The 23,957-nt window shown below is 42.4% G+C and overlaps 1 protein-coding gene across 6 annotated transcripts in view; it reads right to left on the bottom strand.

The window, feature by feature from the left end:
* CD86 (CD86 molecule) overlaps positions 1 to 23,957 on the bottom strand; it is a 63,258-nt gene that overhangs the window by 16,599 nt on the left and 22,702 nt on the right. For 3 of the 6 annotated variants that reach the window (XR_001111327.2, XM_012476231.2, XM_012476230.2), the window contains exons 1-2: positions 23,466 to 23,598; positions 10,916 to 10,965 (exon numbers count right to left, since the gene is read on the bottom strand). Coding sequence is in view for 5 of the 6 variants with exons in the window: in XM_012476231.2 (XP_012331654.2) it covers positions 10,916 to 10,965; positions 23,466 to 23,482 (67 nt within the window). In the remaining variant the exon portion in view is untranslated. Of the gene's footprint in view, positions 1 to 10,915; positions 10,966 to 23,465; positions 23,727 to 23,957 lie in introns of those variants that run through there. The other 3 variants (XM_012476227.2, XM_012476228.2, XM_012476226.2) reach the window with 2 other exon arrangements.

Genomic DNA, 23,957 nt, shown 5'->3' with positions numbered 1-23,957 from the left:
CACATGAGTGAAATGCTGGAAGTGAGTCACAGATGAGCAGGTGAGGATGTGCTTTGGGAGTATTGGGGAAACCCCAGGCACCACAAACTTTTTGCTCCCAGGATGCACTGACCCTGGACAATTTTTACAACCACAGGCATCATGCTGGAAAAGTTCAGAGAAAGGCTCTAGTCCTTGAGGGCACTTTGGGGTTTGTGGGAAGGATGTGGGCCACCCAACTCCTTAAATGTGATTGATCACAGGGTTTGTGTAGGACCTTTTCTAGAATTACTTGAGACTTGGCAAAAAAAAGTAAGCAGTGGTGGGTGAGAAGTATGGGGGTGGAGAGTGGGAAGGCTGTTTCTTACTTAATATGAAGTTAGATGTCACCTTGGAGAGGAAGTTAGTGTAAGTTCTAAATACAATCTCATCATTCAGGATTTATGTGAAGGGATGTTGACATTAAGGAAGAAAGGGAGGAGATGGGTTGATGAGAAATGAGAGGAGTTTCATTTGAAGAGTTCTTGGTGTGGGAGTAATTAAATTGATGTGGTTTCTCTTGAAATAGGGAAGAGAAGAACAAATAACAGTGACTTTCAAATTACAATGCACTTATCAAATTGAACTGTGTACAGAGTGGCTCAGTTAGAACACATAATCGAAGGGTTGGTGGTGGTCTTGAACTCCAAGGGAAGCAGACCGCAGGCATCAGTGGGAGTTTGCACAAATCTGAATCACTGCCTATTGCATTACACTCACTAGGACTCCGTGAAGCACTTGAAGAATTAAATGCACCATCTGTAGAGGATGCATACCTATATTGGAGGGAGAAGGGAAAATCTATATGGGTACCCTGACAGTGAAAGGGAAACCTAAGGAAGATTTAGTGTGTGTGTTGTTACAAGGCAAACCTGAGGTTTCTGTGTCTTCTTTGCTGAGCTCTTAATGTAATGCAAGAGTGCCACCTACTGTTAAAGCTTCTAGCATTGTCTCTGGGAAACGCTGGTTTTAGTCTACCTTGCCATATTATAGAGGACGATGACCTCATGGAGAAACTAAACATACAGTTAAAAACACTGCCGATTAACAGTCAATGTTATGTTTTTACTCAGCTGTCAATTGTGCCTTCTGGATCTGGAAATGACTTCGTCTTTAGCTTCTTCTGTCTTCTTGATTTACATTTTATTTAATTTATTTATTTTATTCTGTAGAGCCTCACAGTATCTTCTTTCCTTCCCACCCACTCTCTCCACTCACAGGCCAGTCCAACTCCATTGACCCAGGCCCCTTCTCCCAAAGATTACAACAGCTTTCTCTTCCACTCATCGAGTGCTCCCTTTTTCACCTACCAACTGAAAGTGTGATGTATGGACCAATGAGATTCATGTCACCTGTGGGCTGGTCTGAAACACAGAATCTCTGGCCCCACCCAAGGCCTACTGATTCAGAACCTGCATTTTAACAAGAGCTGTAATTTGAGCAGCTGCTGTAGCGAATCTTCCTCTGTCTCCAGAGTGGGTCACGGAAAATAACAGAAAAAAATTTTCTCCATCCATCCCTCCCCAGACTCCCTCTCCTCCCCGTGGGGTGGAAATCACTCTGAAATCCATTCTGAGTGGAACTGAAAGTATTTTGCAATCTATACTCCATAGCACCTCACCAAACACTGGCTCCCATGATCTCTCACAGAGCTAGGCATGGGGGAATGCTGCTAATCCTCTCTCTGACTAAATGGGGAAAGTTTGGCTCAAGGTCTGTGTTCACCAAGTGGCTTTAGGCCTTCCTTTTTATGACCCCAGACCTCAAGCTGAGTAGCAACTGGACTCACTGGGACTCCATAGGTGGGTAAGCATTGAGAATCTCTCCCTTCCCCAGCACTTCAGTAAGAGGAATGGTTGAAGTCTAGTTACAATGAAATGCTATGATGTCAGGAAAATGGCACTCAAGAATCCAGCTAGACCTTCCTAATCAGCTGAAGGAGTTTGTTGCAAAGTATAATTAAGAACTTCCTGAACAATATACTCTACTGTCGGAATGCCACTCAAAAACCGTAGTTTGCTAACCTTATGAAGTCTCTGACCCTATTGGGACTTCAATCTTCCCTGGCTACTATCGCCAAATGCATATCTTACATATTTAAGAATTATCTCTTCTTTATATTCCTATGCTTATCCGTACTAAAAATTTTTTCTTCTTTTGCTAAACTTTCTCCAAACTTTACTGGGCCCTCTGGAAGCCTCATTCCATTAATTACTAGAAGGAAACTCCCACATCTTTAACCTCTTCATTGACTGTTTCCCCTGAGGTTATTATTGCAGTGAAATCTGGCTCTACCCAAAAGAAGCCACTTGCCCCTCCCAGCTACTGTTTGTTTTATCACATGTCATGGGGACTTTGAGCAACACCCTCCCCTTTTGAGGTGTCTGCCTCTTTCATTGCTGTTAGTTACTAAATCACTACCACCCTGCTCAGTGAGGATTTCGGTAATAGATGCAAGGTCTTGCCAACAATTTGGGTGACTTCTTCATGAATGAGTCTAACAACCTTGTCTCAAATTTCTTTGATTTTTGTCAACTCCACAGGTCTTTACCCACAGACTATTTCAGCAGCTGCCCCCTACCCTCTTATGATATAACCCTGAACCTTTTCACCTAGAGCAGCTCAGTCCCTAGAATCTTAATCTCAATATACTCATCTCTGTCGACAACCTCCTATTCATCCAGGTTTTGCTCTTGCTTACTCCTACATCTGTTGTTCAACTTCATCAAGACCTCAGATTTATCCAGTGTAGATCCTACAGTGCAGTGTTTGCCACAAGAACTCTTAGTGATAATGAAAATGCTCTATCTCTGTGCTGAATAATACGATAGCCACCAGCCCCTGCGGCTACTGAGCAATTGATATGTAGCTAGTATGACTGAGAAACTGAATTTTTAAATCTTATTTAATTTTAATTAATTGAAATTTAACCAGTCACATATGACTAGTGGTTATTATATTGGACAATGCAACAATAGTGTGTTTTTGTAATTATTCCTTGTTACAACTTCAATAAACATAGCCCTTTGTCTCTATAGAATTTACCCTGGGACACTCTACTTTTGGTCTACATATCTGTTCTTACAATTGAGCAATTGAGCACTTCTGGGGAAAATTATTCAATTGTGCAGACTGGTGACATTACAAATCTGTAGTGTCCAGTCTCACTTCACTTGGCTTCCAGGCTGTTCGCCTGGTTCACCACAGTTACTTCAAACACAAGCCCTCTGCTACTGCTTTTAGTTTCTCTTTCCCTTGGCGTCAAATTCCCTGAAAGAGTAAGTAGCAATTGCGGCCTTCAATCCCAGCCTCCCACCCCCACCTCTCTACTGACAAAGGTCACTGGTGACGTCCCACCATGGCCAAGGCTTGGGCTCTTTTCAGACCTCATCTCATTTGACCACTCTGTCAAATGTAACAGTGGTGGCAACTCTCCTCATTGAAATGCTCTATTCTTTCCCAATCTCTGACTTCCTCATTACTTTTCTCAGATCACTTTTTAATTTTGGTCATCTTGAGTGCATGTTCTTGGTCTTCTTAGTCTCCATACTTTCCCTGGTTTTTCTCCTCTAGTCCCATGGATTCAACTGTCAAGTATAAGCTGCTAACTCCCAGGTGCTTATTGCCTGCCCATAATTTTCACTAGAGTTTCAGATACCTGTATCCAACTTCCTGCTGGATGCCTCCATCTAGATAGCAACAGGTACTCTCTTCCTCCCCTTCAGCCTTCCTCTCCTCTATCTCAAGAAATGCTTCCCCGTTTAGGAATGGTTCCCAGACAACCCTCTTCTGTCTGCAATCATCTAAACCATCTGTATAACCACGATGAATCATCTATATACCCAAAATACCCAAGATAAGCTCTGCGCAAGTGTGTCTGATGAGATCTAGAACTACTACAGTCAGAGCTGAACTCCAATGTGTTAGGAAAAGCATAAGGGAGACTAATGTAATTGTCTCCTAATTCATCTGCCTGCTTTGTCCTTTTCCCTTTAAGTCTAGTTTCTCCAGCCAAAATGATCACTTAAAAATACATCTCCAGTCACACAATTCTCCTGTTCAGAAGCTTCCAATGCTTTCCCAACATACTGAAAATTATATCCAGATCCCTTCCCCTCACACTGAGAACTACATCCAAAGTCCTTCCGCTGGCCTCACAAGACCTCACATAATTGGGTCTCCAGGACCTATGAGACCTCTTTCCCTCACTCTGCCCCAGCCACACTGCCTCCCTTGCCATTCCTCCAAAAGATCACACACTCTGTCTCAAGCCCTCTTCTCATGTTGTTCCCTCTGTCTGGAAGGTTCTTCTTCCAGACAGTCTCACAGTTACTTCTTCACTTCATGTAGGTCTTTCACCAAGTGCTACCTCCCAGGGAGATTTCTCTGACCACGCTATTGAAGATAACATCCTTGGCACTCTGTCCCTTATGCTGACTTATTTTTTGTTGTGGTGCTTATTATGACATGACATGACGTGGTATGTTTAGTTATTGTCTGTCTCTCCTGAGAGGTCTGGCTTCTGGTTAAAAACGTATGTGTGATATTTCAGACCTGAACACAGGCAATTAAAGAGGCTTGATCTGACAAGCCTCACTGAGGAAGTTGCCCTTTCCACACCAGACTTGGTGCACAGTCAGTACATGGCAGTCTCTGAAGGGGGTTGCAATCAAGATCTCAGCCTCCCGCCAGTCATGCCTTTTCACATACTTGCAATCTTAGCCCAGGCACCCTCATTCTTAGATCCCTTTATCTGAGGCTCTGTGGTGAGGTCTTCAGGCACCTTTGCTGAAGCCTCCTCATCATAGAGAAGACACTTTTCCCCACTCAGACTCAATACCTAGCACTTTTCCACTCCAGCCTTGAAGACACTGTTCCCCACTCTGACTCAGTACCTTGTACGTTTCCACTCCTAGCCCTCTTACCTCATTTTACACCGTGAATTCTCCCCACCCTTGGATCCCTCTACCCCCAGGTCCATAAAACTGCCAGAGCCTTTCATTTGGGGCTTTCTCAACAGTGAGACAACCTCCTAAGTCTGCACTGATTCACCTGACCCTCGACTGATATATCATTCTATAGAGGGAAAAGGAACAGGGAGAGTCTGCCCTTCCTCCCATTTTAGCCTCTTGATTATACCATCGCAGTAAGAGATTAAAAGCTGAACTATTTCATTTCTGTTTTGCTGCTATAGTTGTCTCCTCTGACACCTGACAACTCAGCTCTCTCTCTCCCAGCTCAGCTGAGCACCTGGCATCTCCCATTAGAATAAGCTCCATGACAGCAGGGGCTTTGTCACTTTTCCTCCCTGTGACATTTCCAGTACCTGCAATTGTCCCTTATAAATATAAAGCACTCAATAAGTAATTGTTGAAAAAATGAATGGGAAAATCTCAAGAATAACTAGGGAAATGCAATTTAAACCTTAATGAGAAACCATTCTTTTTGCCCATCTGATTGGCACATATTAAAAAATACTGGTAATACACAGTACCCATGAGAGTGTTGGGGAAATGGGTCCTCTTATGTACTGCTGGTAAAATTCTAAATTAGTACAACCTTACAACCTCTTTGGAGGACAGTTGGTAATATGTAAGAAAATTAATTATGGGCTTAAGCACTGAATTAGCAATTCATTCTTAAAAAAGATACATGTGCACAAAATTAGAGGTATACAGATATTCATTGTTTATAAGAACAATACACTGGACATAAGTTAAATGATTTAACAAATAATGATAGATCCATATAAAGGAATGCCATGGGGCTGTGAAACAGAAAGCTATAGGGCAGTACAGCATTATAACTAAGAGTATGGATTCTGGTAGGCATGAGTACAATCTCAGCTCAACTACTCACTACCTGTGTTACTGTGAGCAAATTACTTCACTCCCTTGTGTCTCGGTTTCCTCTAGTGAAAAACAGGAACAATAATGGTACCTACCTCATAGGTTTATTGTGAGGATTAAAAGAATGAATATTTGAGTTAGTATTGGGGTAAATACTGGCCTGCGGTAAGCATTAATTGAGTTACTTTATTTATTTATTTATTTTTAACATTACTAGTAATAACAGAGAACAATGTCTATCGACATAAAATTAATACTTTATAGATAAATTTACTCAAAAAAAGGTTTTTAAAGTATATTTAGGATACTCAAAAAATATTTGAAATAGCATCAAAAAGTACAAAAAATATAAAACATAAAAATAGGTAGGTCATACCTATAACCCCAGCATTTTAAGAAGCTGAGATGAGAGAATCACTTAAAAGGAGCTCAGGACCAAGGACCAGCCTGGGCAATGAAGTTAGACCCCATCTCTTAAAAAAAAAAAAAAAAAAAAAGCTAGCCAGGCATGGTGGCATGCACTTATAGTCTTAGCTATTCAGGTGGCTGAGGCAGAAACAGCTTTTAAGCCTGGGAATTACAGGCTGCAGTAAGCTTTGATGGGACCACTGCACTCTAGCCTGGGTGACAGAGTTTTTTGCTTCCATAAATCTCAACAGCACTTCTGGGGCCAAGATACCAGGTTTTATATTTTGGACATGGTATTAAAACTCCCCTCTCACAAAGGAAAAACAAGTCACATTCTCTCAAACTCTTGCTCCTGCCAAAAAAAGAAAAGTCTGCTTGCCTTGGGAGCCTCTGTTCCCTACCAATTTTACTCTTGCTCCCAAACAACCCTATACACTTCCTAGTCAGCGATTGTCTTTCACTAAATCAACTTGTCTGATTGCTTATTTTCTCTGGAACCCACTGAAAGCCCTACTAAAACAATCAACTAATTTGGGGGTAAGATACTCCCTACTAGATAACATACACGTATTTTTTAAAAACCTTGAAATGGCTTAACATAAAAGGATGAATCCAATAGAACTATTAGGCTCCATGACAATTCCTTGGGAATGAGAGGTCTTAGATGTCTCTTCACCTCCAGGTGGTGGTTTTAATAAGGACTATCAATAACAGCAGGAAATGGGAACCTGCAAAAAATGTAGAAACCTGCAAAAAATCTGGGGAAAATGGTGGACCTTTCCACAGGATGAGGAATGAGGGTTTGAGCCAATCTTATATAAATCTTAAAGTGGGCTGGGCGCGGTGGCTCATGCCTGTGATTCCAGCACTTTGGGAGGCCAAGGCAGGCAGATCACCTGAGATCAGGAGTTTGAGACCAGCCTGGCCAACATGGTGAAACCCCGTCTCTACTAAAAGTACAAAAATTAGCTGGGCTTGGTGGCGGGCACCTGCAATCCCAGCTACTCGGGAGGCTGAGGCAGGAGAATCGCTTGCACCTGGGAGGTGGAGGTTGCAGTGAGCCAAGATCGTGCCATTGCACTTCAGACTAGGCGACAGAGTGAGACTCCATCTCAAAAAAAGAAAAAAAAATTTTAACTGAAGAACTAGAGGTGTTGTTCAAGAGAAGTGAGAAGCCTTAGGACCCAGAGAACCCTCAGACAAAAAGAGAGCCGTTACCAAAAGCCAAAGTGGAAAGATACTTCCTCTTGATGTGGGAGCTACTGATTTTTCAAAAACCTCTCTGACTCCAGCCTGAAAGTGTGATGGAAGTACCAGGACAACGGCAAACAGAGCTTGACACTTAGATGTGCCTCTGCAAGTGGCACTAGAAATTCCTTTCGCTTTATAAATACAATGCACAAATTGTAACCTAATTCTGCAAGACCACGGGTGCCCATTTCAGGCTTAAACTCTCATCCAATTTTAGCCTCAAGAGCAGGGGTAGTAAATATTACTGTGTCAAACTCCTTTGATAGAGGACACAAACTATAAGGGAGGAAAAGGTGAATTAGAATTATTTCACTGTACTGCTATTTCTACGCCGTCAAATGAATTACTCAGCTCTACGTTTTGGGGGTGGATTATCTGAGCCAATTGCATCTCCTTTCTCCCTTTGGATGCCTGCCCTCTGGCTGGGTCACTGTTCACAAGCTCAGTAAGCAGAAAGAGGTGTGCTCTGAGAAGAAAGGCAGATAGAATTCAAATTGATTTTTTCTTTCTTTAAAGAAGAATAGAATCTAATTTGCTGTTGCTTTTCATCATGTGTTAATTATTGGCAATGTCGTTTTCTAATCTGTCATAGGCTTTCTATTCCACTTTAAATTTGTACAGCTAAAAATATAGTCACTTATTTTCTCACTGCCATAAAACAGTTACCATTTGGGATTGTTGCTTTCAATATTGATAACTCTCTTCTCAGGAGCTAAGAAGTTTCTAAGATGTATCAGAGGCAAGTCAAGGGCAAAAGTGACACCTGAACTCAGTTTTGATAGAATGTCTCGGCTCTACTTTCTCATTTTCAGTGTAAAGAGTCAGAAAATTTGGTGGGAAATAGTGTTCCAGTTTAGTGTTTTCTGGAAATTTTTTTCTAGGGCATTTTTCTTCTTTCTCTCCCAGATCATAAGAGCTAGGCTGGTCACTGTGATGAGAAGGGCTTGGGCCCAAGCTTTTGGGTCAACTGAGGTGTCACTGCTAGGTGCAGGTGATGGGGAGGATGCGCTGGATGAACATGGATGAGGCAGAAGCTATATTACCCACCAAAGCTTTCAGGCCCCACGGAAGAAGTCTTATCACTTATGCATGGTTTACCACAAGAGTAGGAGAGGAGTCAAGTGAACAAATACCAAATCTACACTGCTAGGTGTGAATCCAAGCTCTGCCACTTAGTAGCTGTGTTGATCTTGGGTAAATTGCTTAACCTCTCTGGGCTTTAGTGTCCACATCTTAAAATGGGAAATAATAACAAGACCTAAAGAAGAAAGTTATTGTGAGGCCTAAATGAGTTAATATTCATGAGGTACTTAGAACAGTACCAGGCACACAGTAAGGGCGATATATATACATATATATATATATACACAGTCATGTACGGCACAGCCACATTTTAGTCATATTCAGTGGTGGTCCCGTAAGATTATAACACCATATTTTTACTGTATCTTTTCTATGCTTAGATATGTCCAGATATGCAAATACTTACCCTTGTGTTACAACTGCCTACGACATTCAGCACAGTAACATGCTCTGCAGGCTTGTAGCCTAGGAGCAACCGGCTGTGCCGTGCAGCCTAGGTACAGAGCAGGCTACGCCATCTGGTTTTGTTTAGGGACACTCTGTGATGATTACACAATGACAAAATTGCCTAACAATGTGTTTCTCAGAACATACCCCTGCTGCTAAACGACTCATGACTGTATGTGTGTTTATGAAATAAATAAAATAATTCATGTGTGATGGCTCATGCATATAATTCCAGCACTTGGAGATAATCGCTTGAGTCCAGGTAATCGAGGCCACAGTGAGCTGTGATTGTGACACTGTACTCCAGCATGGGTGACAAAGAGAGATGCTGTCTCGAAAAAATAATAAATAAATAAATAAGGAGTGGGGTTGGAAGGGAATCTTGCTGGATGTTTTCCAGAGTCTTGTCTTCTTCCCTTGCTCTCTGACACACACATATCTCCCACCTCCCCAGGAGCTAAGGTGGCAGGTCATGGGCCCTGGGGGTTGGAAGCTGCTGATGTTACCTAAGTCGGTGATCAGCTGGCATATCTACAGACCTCACACTCAAGGACTCCACAAGCTCAAGGTGCTCAGCAGAAAACAGAAGTCCCAAAAGGCCCATCCCAGCCAGCATGGATCTGAGGGAGTATCTCTTTGTAGTACCCTGACTCCTCATCAATCACAGCAGACATGGAGACAGTGGCCAAGGCCCTGGTGTGCGGCCATTTGGAGGAGGTGAACTCGTGATTGGTGGCCTGTGGATGCTGTAGCCAAACTTCAGGTTCAGTTCACCTCCCTGACTGGGGTGGCTTCCCTCTCAGGCCTGCAGGTGGAGAGAAGGAACAGCAGGAAGGGGTGGGGCAGGAGTAACTACAAGACACTGAGTCATAGGATACGTGGCAGGGACTGCGGCCAACCTTCGTTTACAGATGAAGAAACTGAAACTCAAAGTGAAGCAGCAAACAGGGAAGATCTGAGTTTTCTGAGGCCGGATGCTATTACAATTTTAAAGGGAGGTGGTGGATAGTTAAGAAAAACAATGTAGAATTCAAATACAAAATGCCCCTGACTGTTAACACCACCAGACGGCAGGAGAATGGGATGGAGGGAAAAGTTGCAGAGGAAGGAGACAGCAGTCGTAACTTATTGTGGTTAAAATATCTTACTTATCCAAATTTTACCAAAGCATAAGACATGTGACCACACTGCTAGGGGGCCCTTCAGAGGGTCTTGAGGGGGATTTAGAAAGGGTTGTACAAATGCGGGGCTCTGAAGCTTCAGCTCCATTAGCTCCACTGTAAATCAGCTGACACAATTAGCTGATGATCCATAGTTGTCAGTAAGCAGTGGCAACCATGAGCTAAGTGCATGGGCTGTAGGGGAGGGCGTGGGAGAGGGTAGGGAAGGCAGGGACATGAAAACCAATGCTCCGTGTGAAGGGAGACTTTTGGAATCCCATTAGTTGTTTCCTAGGAGGCTGACAATGCCAGAAACAGGGTCAGAAAAGACCAGAAGAGAATATGTGTGGAGCAGAAGAGTCAAGTCTCAGGGGCCTCAGTGCAGCAGCCTTCCCCCAGCCCCATGGGATGGGCCAGACTACCCTACTCTGAGCATCTAGGCTCACTGATGTGAGACTGCGGAGGAGGAGGAAGCACACAGAGGAGGGCTCCATCCCAGGCTGGGCCTGCCTGCCATCAGCTGCTTTCAATCATAACACTTCCTTCTTCTCCAGGAAAGTCTTTTTTGCATGTGGTCTTGTACAATGCTCAGTAGAAAGTGAGTAAAACCCACCAAGTCAGGCCTGGGCTTGCAGTGGTCAGACTCATCAGGAGACAGTGAAAGGATTCCAGGACTTAACAAAGCTGAAAGTTTCTTACCAGAGCTCAGGAGGGCCATCACAATGAGAATGGTACTCAGTCCCATAGTGCTAGAGTCAAAAAAGAAAAGATAAAACTTGATTAGAAAAGGAAACTGAAAACCGATGTTCACCAAAACGTGACCTGGAAGTGGAGTGTGGGATTCACTTGGGTTCTTGGGTGTGCAGAGACAATGCTAGGGGTTCATCAAAGCCATTTCCTTTTGCTCTCAGCTCCATAGATGGGCCACATTTCCCAGCCTCTCCTGCAGTTAGATAGGCCATGAGATTGGCTTCTTGCCAATGGAATTGTGGACAGAAGAGATGTTTCTTCCATATCTGGTTGCTAAAGTCTCCTCTCTTTCCTCTCTCTCCTGCCCTCTTAGCAGCAGGGGATCCAGAGGAAAAGTCCAAGGGCCTAGTAAAATAGCGAAGTCTTACAATGGAAGGGACCTGGTTTGCCGCATAAACTAGTAAAGCAGCTCTCTATACCTTTCTGACAACTGATCTACATTGGATTTCAATATTAGCAAAAAAACAAACTTTTGGGGATTGATTATTGCAGTAGCTAGCATTATCTATCTTGACCAACACAACAGGCATAATGGGGGCAATTGGAGAGTGTTGTATTTGTGCTTAGAAATAAGCCTTCCTTTAGTTTTCCTGTGGTTCTCAAACTTTAATGTGAGTAAAAATCACCTGGAGAGTTTCCTGGGTCTCATCCGCAGAACGTCTGGCTTAGTAGGTTGGGATGAAACCCATGAATGTTTATGTTTAACAACATAAGGACCACACTTTGAGAGCAATTCACTTAATCTACGTGATGAAGCCAAGAAGAGGCCAGTGCTAAACACTTGCCCTAGAAATCTACCCAATTTGCACTGAGCAGGACATAAGTTTGGCTTATAGCTTTCTAACAGCCAATGTAAAAAGGAAAACCTAACCAGTGAATTAATTCACGTGTCTGTCCACTAATTCATAGCTCTGTTGGTAAAAACAAATCAGTTCTTTCCAGGAAAAGATGCACAACTATTCTTGATCCAATAGCAGAAATTTATTCCCCAGACGGTGTTGTTTAGAAGCCATTTGTGTTTCTTTCCTCTCTGCTCTCACAGCACCCAGTGCAGAGCACTGAGCTAGAAGTGTCTGTTACGTTTTGTTTCCTTCTAGACTATACCTTTTCTTTTTTTAATAAATATTTTTGAATAGATCATACCTGTACATGGTACTAAATTTGAAAGGTAAAGGTGACAAATAATAGAAAGCAGGTCTTCCTCCCAGCCTTGTCCCCTAGCTGTCTAGTTTTCTTCCACAGATGTAACTGGGCTGATCATTGTTACACCAGTTTCTTGCCTCTACTTAAAGCTACTTTAGACAAAACTAAATAAAAAGATATATCCATATTCTGTTTTCATTTTCTTTTTAAGCACAAATGGTAGCATACTATGTACAGTTTTGCACACATATGACTACCTTGGAGATTATTCTGTATCAGCATGTAATGAGTATCCTCATGCTTACAGTTGCATATTAGTCTATTGTATTCCATTGGATGACAATAATATATATATTGCTGATAGATACTAAGGTTGCTTCCAATCTTTTGTTGCAATGGAAAATCTTGATTATATGCCATATCACATAGGTGGGAGTAAGCTATATTCCTATAAGTAGAATTGTTTGACCAAAGGGCCAAAGAATAGTTACAAATTGTTCTCCCCTGAGATAATATGTTTATGCTCTGATCAACACAAGAGCGCTTATTTTCATGTACCTTTTGCTAACACGTTTTCTAATTTGTGATCTTTAACAATATGGAAGGGTGAAATTACATCATATAAGTTTTAGAAATTACTATTAGTTGTGGTAAAATACACATAAAATTTGCCGTCTTAACCTTTTGAGTGTACAGTGGTATAAAATACATTCATTTTGTTGTGCAGTCATCACTATATCCATCCCCAGAACCCTTTTCATCTTGTAAGACTAAGTCTCTATACCTATTCAACAATAACTCCTCATTCTCTCCTCCTCTCCGCTCTTGACAACTGCCATTCCACCTTCTGTTTCCATGAATTTGACTGCTTGGGTTTTAAGTAGACTCATACAGGATTTATCTTTTTGTGACTGGTTTATTTCACTTAGTATAATGTATTCAAGGGCCATCCACATTGTAGCATGTGTTTGAATTTCCTTTCCTTCTTAGACTAAATGATATTCCACTGTATGTATATACTACGTTGTTTATCCATTCATCTGTTGATGAACACTGAGTTGCTTCCACCTTTTGGCTATTGCACGTATTGTTTCTATGAACAAGGGTGTACCAATATCTCTTTAAGACCTTGCTTTCAGTTCTTTTGGGCATATATCCAGAAAGGGAATTGCTAGATCATGTGGTCATTTTATTTTTAGTTTTCTGAGGAACTGCTACACTATTTTCCATAGTGGCTACATCACTTTACATTCCCTTCGACAACTGGAACAAGAGCTCCAATTTCTCCACATCCTTGCCAACACTTGTTCAACTCTCATATTCTATGATACGTAGGTTGCTGTTGGTGATTTAGTATAAGGAAGTTCATAGGAATCAGATAGAGAATTCTGTTCCCAGGCTCTACCCTTGCGTGGTGTCAGCTTTGGCTCAACAGATAATGCCCAAACTCTGAAATCTATTGGCTGGAAGGGAAGGAGAGAGCAATCAGGAACCAGCCATTCAGCTCATACATGAAACACCTACTGTGTATTTCAGCAACTGAAAATATTTGCAACTTGTCACAAAGCATTAATTTTCTATGTATAAAAGACCCTCTACAAATCAATAAGAAAAATAAGAAAAAGGCCAAAGACCCACATTAAAAGTGGCCAAAGCAAATGTGCAGATTGCATATGGAACTGGAAATAACTAATACATTTGAAAAGATGATCATGCTCAAAATTTAAAAATTCATTATAAAATGACAGTGAGAAACACTTCCTACTCATTAGGCTGGCTTCTATTAAAAAACAAAAACAAACAAACCCAAAAACCCAGAAAATTGAGGGCCCTTTGAATCTGAACTTCCACCTAATATAGGAATCTCTCATGGTTTGCAAACCAAAAAACCATTATGTTTGACCTAACCAAAGATAATTTTTTTCTGGGGTGGCATGTCAAACAGGGACACAAATCAAATTATAGTTTACTATAAATTTAACAAATCACCGTTAATTCAAATAATTTCATGAAATCAGTATTGCTCTGAGGAATCTTTGACAGATGGCCCTGGTAATTCACACAGTGAGGAGAAGCCCTGACCCTCACAAGGAATCAGGACCATTTTTGACTTCCCAGTTTGCAAACTCTCTAACTTCCCCTGGGTCAGAAGCTGCTTCTCCTTATCTTCCTTCTGCCAATACTGGTTTTGTCCTCTGAAGCTACCCAGAGTAAGCCTAACACAGTTCTGCCAAAGTCCTTCAAGGATTTGGCGACAGCAATCACTTCTCTCCTCAAAATCCTGGCCTGGCCCAGCTGTAACAATCCTTCCAGTAAGCTTCACTAATGTTAATTTGGAGACCACACACCAGCCTAGAAAACACTCTGGACACTTAGTTTATCAGTGACCTTGTTGTAATAGGATGCTAAAATACTCAAGATTGCATGATTTTCTTTTATAAAGTATACGTGCCCCACATGAAGAATTTCTGTCCACTCTAGCCATGATGTGTATGTGCGAGGGTGTGGGCTGGGTTAGGAAGCCAGTCTCTCCAATGTCATTGGCTGTGAAGAAGAGTAGAAATGTCCCCACTCCCTCTGGAATGAAACCCCAACACAACCAGAAGCCAGAACTTTCTCCAGTGGGCCTGGAAAGTGGAAACTCTTGCCTTTGGAGGGAGAGAGCAAAATGGGGAATGGGAGAGGGAAGAACCTACGAATTTATGGGGGGATTCTCTGAGAGGAGATTTCTGTCAGCTAAGCACAGAAGAAGGTCTATGAGGTGGGTGAACTAGTCAGAAACCTAAAAAGAGGAGCCTCCGTGTAACAACTGGAGGCTCATTCCAGAAACCAAGAAGAGCACCTGCCATAGCCCACTTTCACTTACTTTATATGTCCGGCCCATCAGAGAACACGAGGAAGATGTACTAGATGATTAATCGTACTGTTACTGCTCACAACAAGGTGAGGTTATTTGTTCCCATGTTATAGATGAAAGAATGGCGTCTCAGAGAGATCACAGTACTTGACCTAGGCCACCCAGTTAGTAAATGGTACAGTTGAGATTTAAACCCATGCAGCCTCACTGTGTTTCTTTCACACTGGTGTAGCTCCTTTAAAAATGCCAACCAGCTTTTGCTCTGCCACGGGAGTCAGCAGAGGACTCTGATGCTATCCAGCCTCAGGTACACAGGGGAGCAGCACAGCCCAGGGCCAGGTGTGATGGTGGCTCCTGGAATCGAGAGGACACTCAGAGAGACAGACTGGGATGGGCGGAGAAGGTGCCCAAAAGCATCCCTTTGCATCAAGAGAGTTTCTTTCCTGAGCTGCTGTTCATTTCGCAAACACTGCTTGAGTACCCACTGTGCGCCAGGTACAGAGAGCTCTTCCCTGCTCTAAGCTGGACAGGCATCAGCTTCCCAGCCTGTGTTTAGGTTTCAGGTGCACACTACAGTGCTCCATCTAAGCCACACCTCGAAGAGCTCTGGGGATATATGACTACTTGGGCAGAAAAAGAAGGAACAGAGAAGGGGTATCTTTGTGTCTGAGGTCTGAAAGAGCATGTAGGCTCTTGTTTAGGCAAAAGGCAGGATGAGGAGAGGTGGGTGGTGGCAGCCAGAAATGGGGTGGGACAGGGGAGTGCAAAGAGGATGAAACGGGAGGTGAGAGGAGGGGCCAGCGGTAGATGTTGGAGAGCAACAAGGAAAAAGATTGCTTATTTCACAACCTTGTCTAAAATATTGGTGGTAACTGGAGTATCAGGAAAAATGCTGAGAAGTTTGTTGGTGCCTCAGAAGGTTATTTATTGAGGTAGTCTTCAAGGCGAACGTTTGCTACGTCTACTCAGTGTCAGACTTGTTCTAGAGGTTGAGGGGGTGTAAAGATGTGTAGGCCTTGGTCCCTCATGCGGCACTAAAAAAGAAGAGTGTCCACAAATAACTACAAGGCAGGCTCCAGAGCCAGTGTGGAAGGTGGTAGGTAGTCCTTGGCTTCTCCAAAGGCATGCAAGAGTTCTTGCCCTGCACAAAGCAGGGGACACCACAGCCTCTGTGGAGGAAGAATTAGGTTGGCCTCAGTCAAGCAGTAGTCAGGGCCCAGCTCACTGCCTTCTGCCAGTTCATACTTGTGGTTGGACAAGCCAGGCCTGCTGGACTAGCACATCATCAGCTCGGTGAGAGAAGGGTGTAGTTCTGGTCCAACGCCAGCTTCCTGGGGCCTTGGCTTGCCTCTGGGTGTGACATGCTGTACCGCGTTACTTCTCAGAGCACCAGGACCTGAAGCTGTATGTTTGCAGCAGCTATTACTACCTTTGAGATACTGGGAGGAGTAGGATAGACTTATTTCCTTTTTTATAAAGTTTCTGAAGTTCCAAATAAGAAGGTTACTGGGAATCAAATGTATCTGAATTTTGACAAGGCTTCAGACAGAGTATCTCATGATATACTTGAGAGCAATATGGAGAAATGTGGGATTAATCTTGATACAGTTATTACTCATTCATTCATTTGCTATTGCTTCATTCATTCGTTTGTTTCTTCCATAAATATTCATTGTGTTTGGTGCTAGGAATATAATGAGCAAAACCAGAAACAGTTCCTCTTCATGTGGTTGCCTCAGTTTAGTAGAAAAGCAAGATGGTGATCAAGTAATCACACAAAGAAATGTAAAACTAGCTATGACAAGTGCTACAAAAGAGAGGTTTGTGGTACTTTGACAACCTATAACAGGACCAGCCTAAACTGAGATTTGAAGAATGATATGGTAGATTAAAGATAAACACATATTCTTGGCTACTCCTCCTCCCATGAAGAGGTGGAGCCTGATTTCTTCTCCTTGAATCTGGGGTAGCCTAAGTGACTTGTTTGACCATAGAATGGAGTACAAGTGATATTCTGGGACTTCGAGACCTAGGTCATAAAAAGCCTTGCAGCTTCTACCTGTCTCTCTTGGAGTATGTTTTCTGGAGTTCTGAGCCACCATGTAAGACGGCCCACTACCTTGAGGCCATCATGCTGGTGAGGCATGTGTAGTGGTTTGGGTCATGGTCCCAGCTGAGCCTTCCAGCCATCTCTGCCAAGTCACCAGACATATGAATAAAATCTTGGATCTTCTAGATCAGGGGTCAGCAAATTACAGCCTACAGGCCAAATCTGGCTACCACCCATTTTTATTAATAGTTGTACTGGAACACCACCATGTCTATTGTAAATTATTATCTATGGCTACTTATGCACTACAATGGCAGAATCGAACAGTTATGATGGAGACCACATGGCCTGCAAAGCTGAAAACATTTTCTATGTGGCCTTTCATAGGAAAAAACTGCTTGACCCATGCTCTAGATCAGCACTGTCCAATTAGAATATAATACAAGCCACAATTACAAGTCACAGATACAATTTGAAAATTTCTACTAGTCACATTAAAGAAATTAAAAAGAAATAGGTAACATTAATTTTAATAACATATTTTATTTGATCTAATGTATCTGAAATATTATAATCTCAACATGTAATCAGAATAAAAATTATTAATAGATATTTTAAATTTTTTGAGGGGGGTACAAAATCTTCAAGAATCATGTGGGTAGTTTATAGTTACAGCACATCTCGATTAGAACTAACCGCATTTCAAACGATCAGTGGCTACCAAACTAGACAGTGCATCACCAGATCAGCCCATCCATCAGCTTAATAACATCAGGTTATATCAGTTGATGGCACAGAAAAATTAATGAGGAACAGAAAAATCAGCCAAGGCCTGCTGAAATTCCTGACCCCAAACATTGTGAGAGAAGGTAAAGGATTCATTGTTCTAAGCTGCTAAGTTTGGCAGCAGTTTGTAATGTACCAATGGGGAAACAGAACAGATTGAATAGGTAGGTGCTAAGTAGGTGAAGGGCTGGGGAGTTGACAGAAGAATGCTAGGCCTAGGGAACAGCATATGCAAGGGCACTGAGGCAGGAGGGCACAGGAGAGAAGGTATGAGGAGGTCTCTGTGGCCAAAATGAAGAGACAGATGGAAGACAAGGCTGAAGAGGTGAGCAGGGGCCAGAGCACACTTGTCTTATGGGTCAGTTGAAGATTTTGGTCTTTATATGTGAACCACAGAAGAAATTAGAGCTGAGAGTGACATCATCAGATTTGCATTTTGAAAAAATGACCATGGTTTCTGTGTAGCAAATGGATGCTAGGGAAGCCAGGACAGATGCAGGAAGACCAATTCGTTGGCTACTGCATTGTTTGAGTGAAAGAAGATGGCTGTTTGGTCTGGGATAGTAGCAGCAGAAGTAGGGGGAAAGTGGATAGATCAAGAAATATTTAGAATTATAATTAGCAGGATATGATGATAGATAAATATGGGAAATGAGGACTAAGTATTGATTGATTTATTCATTTGACTCAGCAACTGAGTGTCAAGAATCATTCTTGTCTAAAAGATTAGACATCCCACAGTGGATGCTACAGGACCCAGAGTTTTACTATTTCACTTTCACATATTTAGTAAAACTACTAATAAAAGCAACAGAAAGTAAACTTCTGCCGTGCAGATGGCACAAAATGAGACAGATAGCTCAAAAATTGGTTAGCTGAATTAATATTCATAAAGCCTGAAAAGAGAGACTAATACGAACGTGATGGGTCCCCTGAGGGTAAGTGTAAGAATCTGGACTTAAGTTTTGAAATAACAACTGTGTAAGACGAAGAAGCAGATACAGGAGAAATAGTCTACCCATAGTAAACAAAAAATCACATAAATGTTAGTGTGGCATGGCTAACTAAAATTTCATCTAATTCTAGTGTAGAATTCATTCACTGAATTCTGTGCTAATCAGACCACATCGCTGGTGGTATCACATTCAGTGAGGTCAGTTACACTTGAATGACACTGACAAATTCAGTTTATCGAGGGGAAGGGCAGCAAGGTTCACTAGTGAATAAGGAAATTACGTCAAACAAAGAACAACTAAAAGGACTAGAGAAACGAACCTGAAGACACTGAAAAAGATTGCAAGTACATGCTGGCTGTCTGCAAATATTAAAGGTCCTTCCATGGGAGGATACATACACTGTTGCTGAAGGGCAAGTAGTTCCAATAACTAGAAGTCACAGGGAGCCAGATTTCAGCTCCAGATGATGGAAAACTTTTAATAGGGAGCTATAACCAATGAGTGGATTTTCTTGTGAGGTGATAAGCTCCCTTCACCAGTACCATTCTATCCAAAGTGGGGGTAATCACACGGAAGAGACATTTTAGGAGAGAATCTTGAATTGAGTGGGTGGTTGAACTCCATAACTTTTCAGTTCACCTCTAAGAGTCTCATTACATTTCCAGGAATAAAGAGAATTAAGGAGAACACATGGACACTTCATCTCTCTCACCCTGAGTCAGTTCCTCTTATTTTTAACATAGTAGCCAATTTGGTACATTTAAAAGACCCCTGTCTGTGTAGAGTCTGCTGAGCTGGCTACAGGTGATCCAGGGCTTCAGAAGACCTGGAGAATAGCAAGCACTCCTACAGCTTGGAAGGGTTGTGTAAAGGTGGTCATATTTGAACTGAGCTTTGGCAGGTGATTCAGACTTAGTCTCAGAAGTGTAGTCTGGTAGCAGGAACAAAGTGAGCCAGGCATGTTAGTACTTGCAGGGGTCGGTTTCTGTTATAGCAGATGAGGCTCCACCCAGTATTGGCTCTAAGTAAGTCAGTCCACTCATTCTGATACTCCCACTCATGAGGGCCTGAGCCACTGCACTGTTTAACAGTCTTTCTCTGAGAATTGCTGTCTTTAAAAAAAAAAAAAAAAAAAAAAGCACACACACAACATTAACAATTGTTAATTTCCTAGGACTCAACGTGGTAGCTGTCTGCCTCTGTCCTTGAAAGGCTTTGCAAGCTTTCCATAATTCTTCCCAAAACAGATTCCTGATAATGTATAACCCTGCATCCGAGGCATCTGTTTAATGGGTCTCAAAGAACTGCTGCTTCCTAAAGAATCACTTTAGGGCTGATTGAGTTTCACTGGACAAATATTTCAACCATATATTTGATACACGCATACATGCACAAACGTAAAAATATCAAGCATGACCCTATGTTCGATGCTTTTCATTGGTATAGCAGTCTTTAGCAACTTTCTGAGACACAATCAAACATAACAATTTTTAAGGACACATGGAAATGGAGGAGTGACCATGGAATTTTTATAGGACAATAAGAAAAGCTGACTGGACTACAGCAGAAGTTGACTTTGGACAAATAATGGGAAATTAGTTTCTGTAAGTAGAGCAAGGAGAGCAAAATAGCTTAATAGGATATGGAAAGTCAAATAAGGAATTTATATTTAATTTAACAGAAAATTGGAAGTTTGGAATTAATAATTTGGGAGCAGAAAAATGATGTAATAACAGCTTAAAGAAAATAAGCCTGTCAAGAGGTGAGGGCTGGTATCAGGGTCATCAAGAAAGCCAGCATTATAGGCTCATAGATTTGAGATGGCGAACCTGAAGCAATAAAGGGGCAGTGGGCATGACGAGGAAGGGGTGGGTGTGAGGGCTGCCTCGATGGAATATGAACACTTCCTGGTGTCTGGTGGACAGAGGAGATGACTGGAGGTGGAGATGTCCCCCGTCCTGAGCTCTGTTTTCCTCAAGCTCCCACCAGCCACATCTCCTTCTAGCTCAGGCTGGATTTTATGTCTGATTTGGTTTCCAATCTCTCCTTGGAGCAAGTCCCCCTTATCCCCCATTTGTGGAGAATTTCCTGATCTAATGCTTGTTTTCTTTCACGAGTTATTCTTTCCGACAGTCATTTGGGAGCACAGCGTTTCTACGTAGACAAGAGGAGAGCTGCATCAAGGACGCATAGGTACCGAGAAGAAATGTCTATCCATACTCAGAAGGAGCGGAGGGTACTTTTATCCACTTTCCAATATTGTAAGGAACTGAAGTATTAAAATGAAGAGTACGTTACCCTCACTGGCCTAGAAGAAGGAGCATAGCATGGCAATAGCATTTAGCTTTTCCAGTCCCCCAAGAGCAAATTTGTGTATAAGACATACACCTAGTTCTCCTAGTTGTATCTGGAATCAAGACTTTCTGAGTCAAGGAGCACCTCATTTTCAAACTATTGATAAATTTGTAAACGATTTTTTTTTTGTTTCCTTTTGGCCAAAAAGGTAAGAATCATGCAAAGTTTCACAGGTGCTTCTCCTAGTCTGTGCTCTTCCACTTGAAGGCTCTGCCTGGCAGGAATGAAGCTCACAGAACTCACTGAAAGGGAGCCATGTCCATCCTGGCCCCCTAAGGTAGTCTGATTCTTGTTTTCTCAGAAACAGCATCAAGGTCAAAGAGAGGAAGCCAGTGTTTCAAGGACACAACCTGAGGGGCCTTCTCCGTTCCACGCATCAGGCCTACCCTGCTGCTTGGAATTCCCACATTACTCATTCCTTGGGCTAAGGCATTTTTTGAAAGCCCCTGTTAAAATGCAAATGCTAGCTGGAAGGGAGATTTTTTTTTTAAGCCATTAGGAATTAGGTTCAAGTTAATTTCTCTAAATAGGAAATGGAACTCAGAAAGGAATCTTATCCATCCACGAATAAAGGAGGACTAATAGGAAATGAGATGCTTCCCAGTGTTGACGTCTCAGGGCAGTGATGGGGAGACAGAAAGTGCTGAAGACACACTTTTCTTCCTCCACACATATTCAAAATGGCGCCTATTTCTCAAACCTCAGCCCGAGTGTAAGCCAATGTACAGTTCAGAAACAACACTGTAGAGGAGATGAGAAGAGAGATAGGGGCCCATAAAGGACTGTGTTCTCAGCATATGGCCCTATCCTTTCTCCCACCTCACAAATACTCTTACCTGCCTGACCATGAAAGGTGGATTGCCAACACTAGAATGGACTCTGGAGAAGTGCCCAGGGACCTCTCCACCACCCTTCCTGCTTGCTTTTGCTCTAGTTTTATCTCTTTGAAGCTTCAATCTCCTGATCTAGGGACCCCTAACCTCAACTCCCACCTCAATCTGATTTTTGAAACATGGTATTTGGACCTTGATTTTTCTCCTGAAGAATCTGGCTTGGCTCATCTCTTCATCTTTCATGTTTTCTCTCCACCCGCCCTAGCCTCAACTCCATAAAATGCCATCCTCACCTTCACCCAGGAAGGGGGCACATGAAATCCTAGAATAATAGACTAACCAAAATATCAAATGCAAAGACTTAGTAATTAATCAGCTGACATAGTCACATAGAACAATTTCCTTCTCTTTAAATTACCATTGCTATGTAGTCATGTCTAGTGTGATTAATCTAATATGATTTCCCCACTAGGCTAGAAACCAAAAGTATATCTTCACCTTATAAGTCTTTTATGCTCCCTGTTAAATCTCTAGTACTTGGGACATAGCAAGCACTTAGTAGATATATTAGGAATACGTAAATAGAGATTTATAAAAGCTCCCATTATACACAGAATGGCTCACAGAAATACTATTAATAGTGTCTGCAGCAGCAGACATAACATGGACTGCAAGTCTGAGCACATAACGTCCATTTTAGTCCAGAGCCTTAGTCCCAAGATTGAGGTTACATGTAAGATTAACAGTCTGTCTCCTTCATTATTACAATTTAAGAAGAGTAGGAAGTTCCCTTTGCCAAAAGTTATTTTCACCTGACTCTCCAGAACCTTAAATTACTATTAATGGAGGCGATATTTTAAGCCCATTTGCAAATGCAAATATGTTCACAGTATGTGAAACACAGTATGTTAAATCACTTGCCTGGGCTCTTTTTTGACCCAAGAATGTTTCTTAAATTAGTTCTTGGTCTCTGGTGCCAAGTGGGGCTAATATTGGGATGGGGCATTTGGGTGGGAAGAAATATTGGGGAAGGGTCCCTGGACCAGAGAAGGGAAGGGTCAAACAGGAAAGCCAAGTAAGTCCGTTGCAGAGAGGCTGCAAGAGGAGGAAATCCCCCTCCTCTGGCTTTCCCACTGGCACAGGGGACTCAGACAGGGCCAGCTGGCATCTTTGGACTGCTTCTTCTAGAGCAGAGGCTGCTCGGAGACCCCAGCACCCCAAGGCCAAGAACGGCTGCCAGTTATTTGGTAAGTGGCACCTTTATTTTCTGCCTATTCTGTCTCTTAGCTCACGAAAACAGATGAAGGAATGGCTGGAAGAGACACACTTTTGTAATATCCCACCTCCAATGTAGTCAATCTGAGAAGCAAACCTGATGGTCCAAGGTTTTAAGCATGTTCTCTGCAATCCCTTTAACGCATTCCCTGGCCGGCCATCAGCACATTAACACTTCTGCCCCAGATGCAGCTTGCAGCTTTCTCACACCACTCCCTAGGCATCTGAGCCTCCAAAAACATACCTGTCACAAATGCCCATCCACTGCAGCTCCAAAAAGAGACCAGATGCATAAATACAGCAGCATTCCCAAGGAACACAGAAGCAAGGTATTAAGAATAAGCCAAAAGGAGCCTTTGTGAGCTCCCCATACCTCCTAAGGCTCCTTGTAGAGAGAGAAATAATGTCAGGACTGACACTAGAACTCAAATGCAAAAAGGGGAACTGACTAGAGAGAAACACCACAGCCAGCGACAGTGCTCTTGCTTGGTTCCAGATAACTTCTGCTGGCAGGTGGGCATTTCCACTGATGAGAATGACTACATATGTACCCTTGGAGAGTGAGTGTAAAGCCCTGGGGAAACCCCCAAAGACAGCCCCATCCACAAACATGACAAAGACACCTTCCCTGACAGATTCACAAAGATCCCAGAGTACACACAGCCTTTGCAGCCCATAGGTGAAAATTCAGCTCAGTTCAAATGTGGGTAGCCATGTGGCAGGCACTGAGCTCCAT

The sequence above is a fragment of the Aotus nancymaae genome, unplaced genomic scaffold, assembly GCF_030222135.1.
Source record: "Aotus nancymaae isolate 86718 unplaced genomic scaffold, 86718_ANA_hifiasm-v0.15.2.pri h1tg000011l, whole genome shotgun sequence".
Classification (NCBI taxonomy): domain Eukaryota; kingdom Metazoa; phylum Chordata; class Mammalia; order Primates; family Aotidae; genus Aotus; species Aotus nancymaae.
This window is presented reverse-complemented; position numbering and strand designations above follow the sequence as displayed.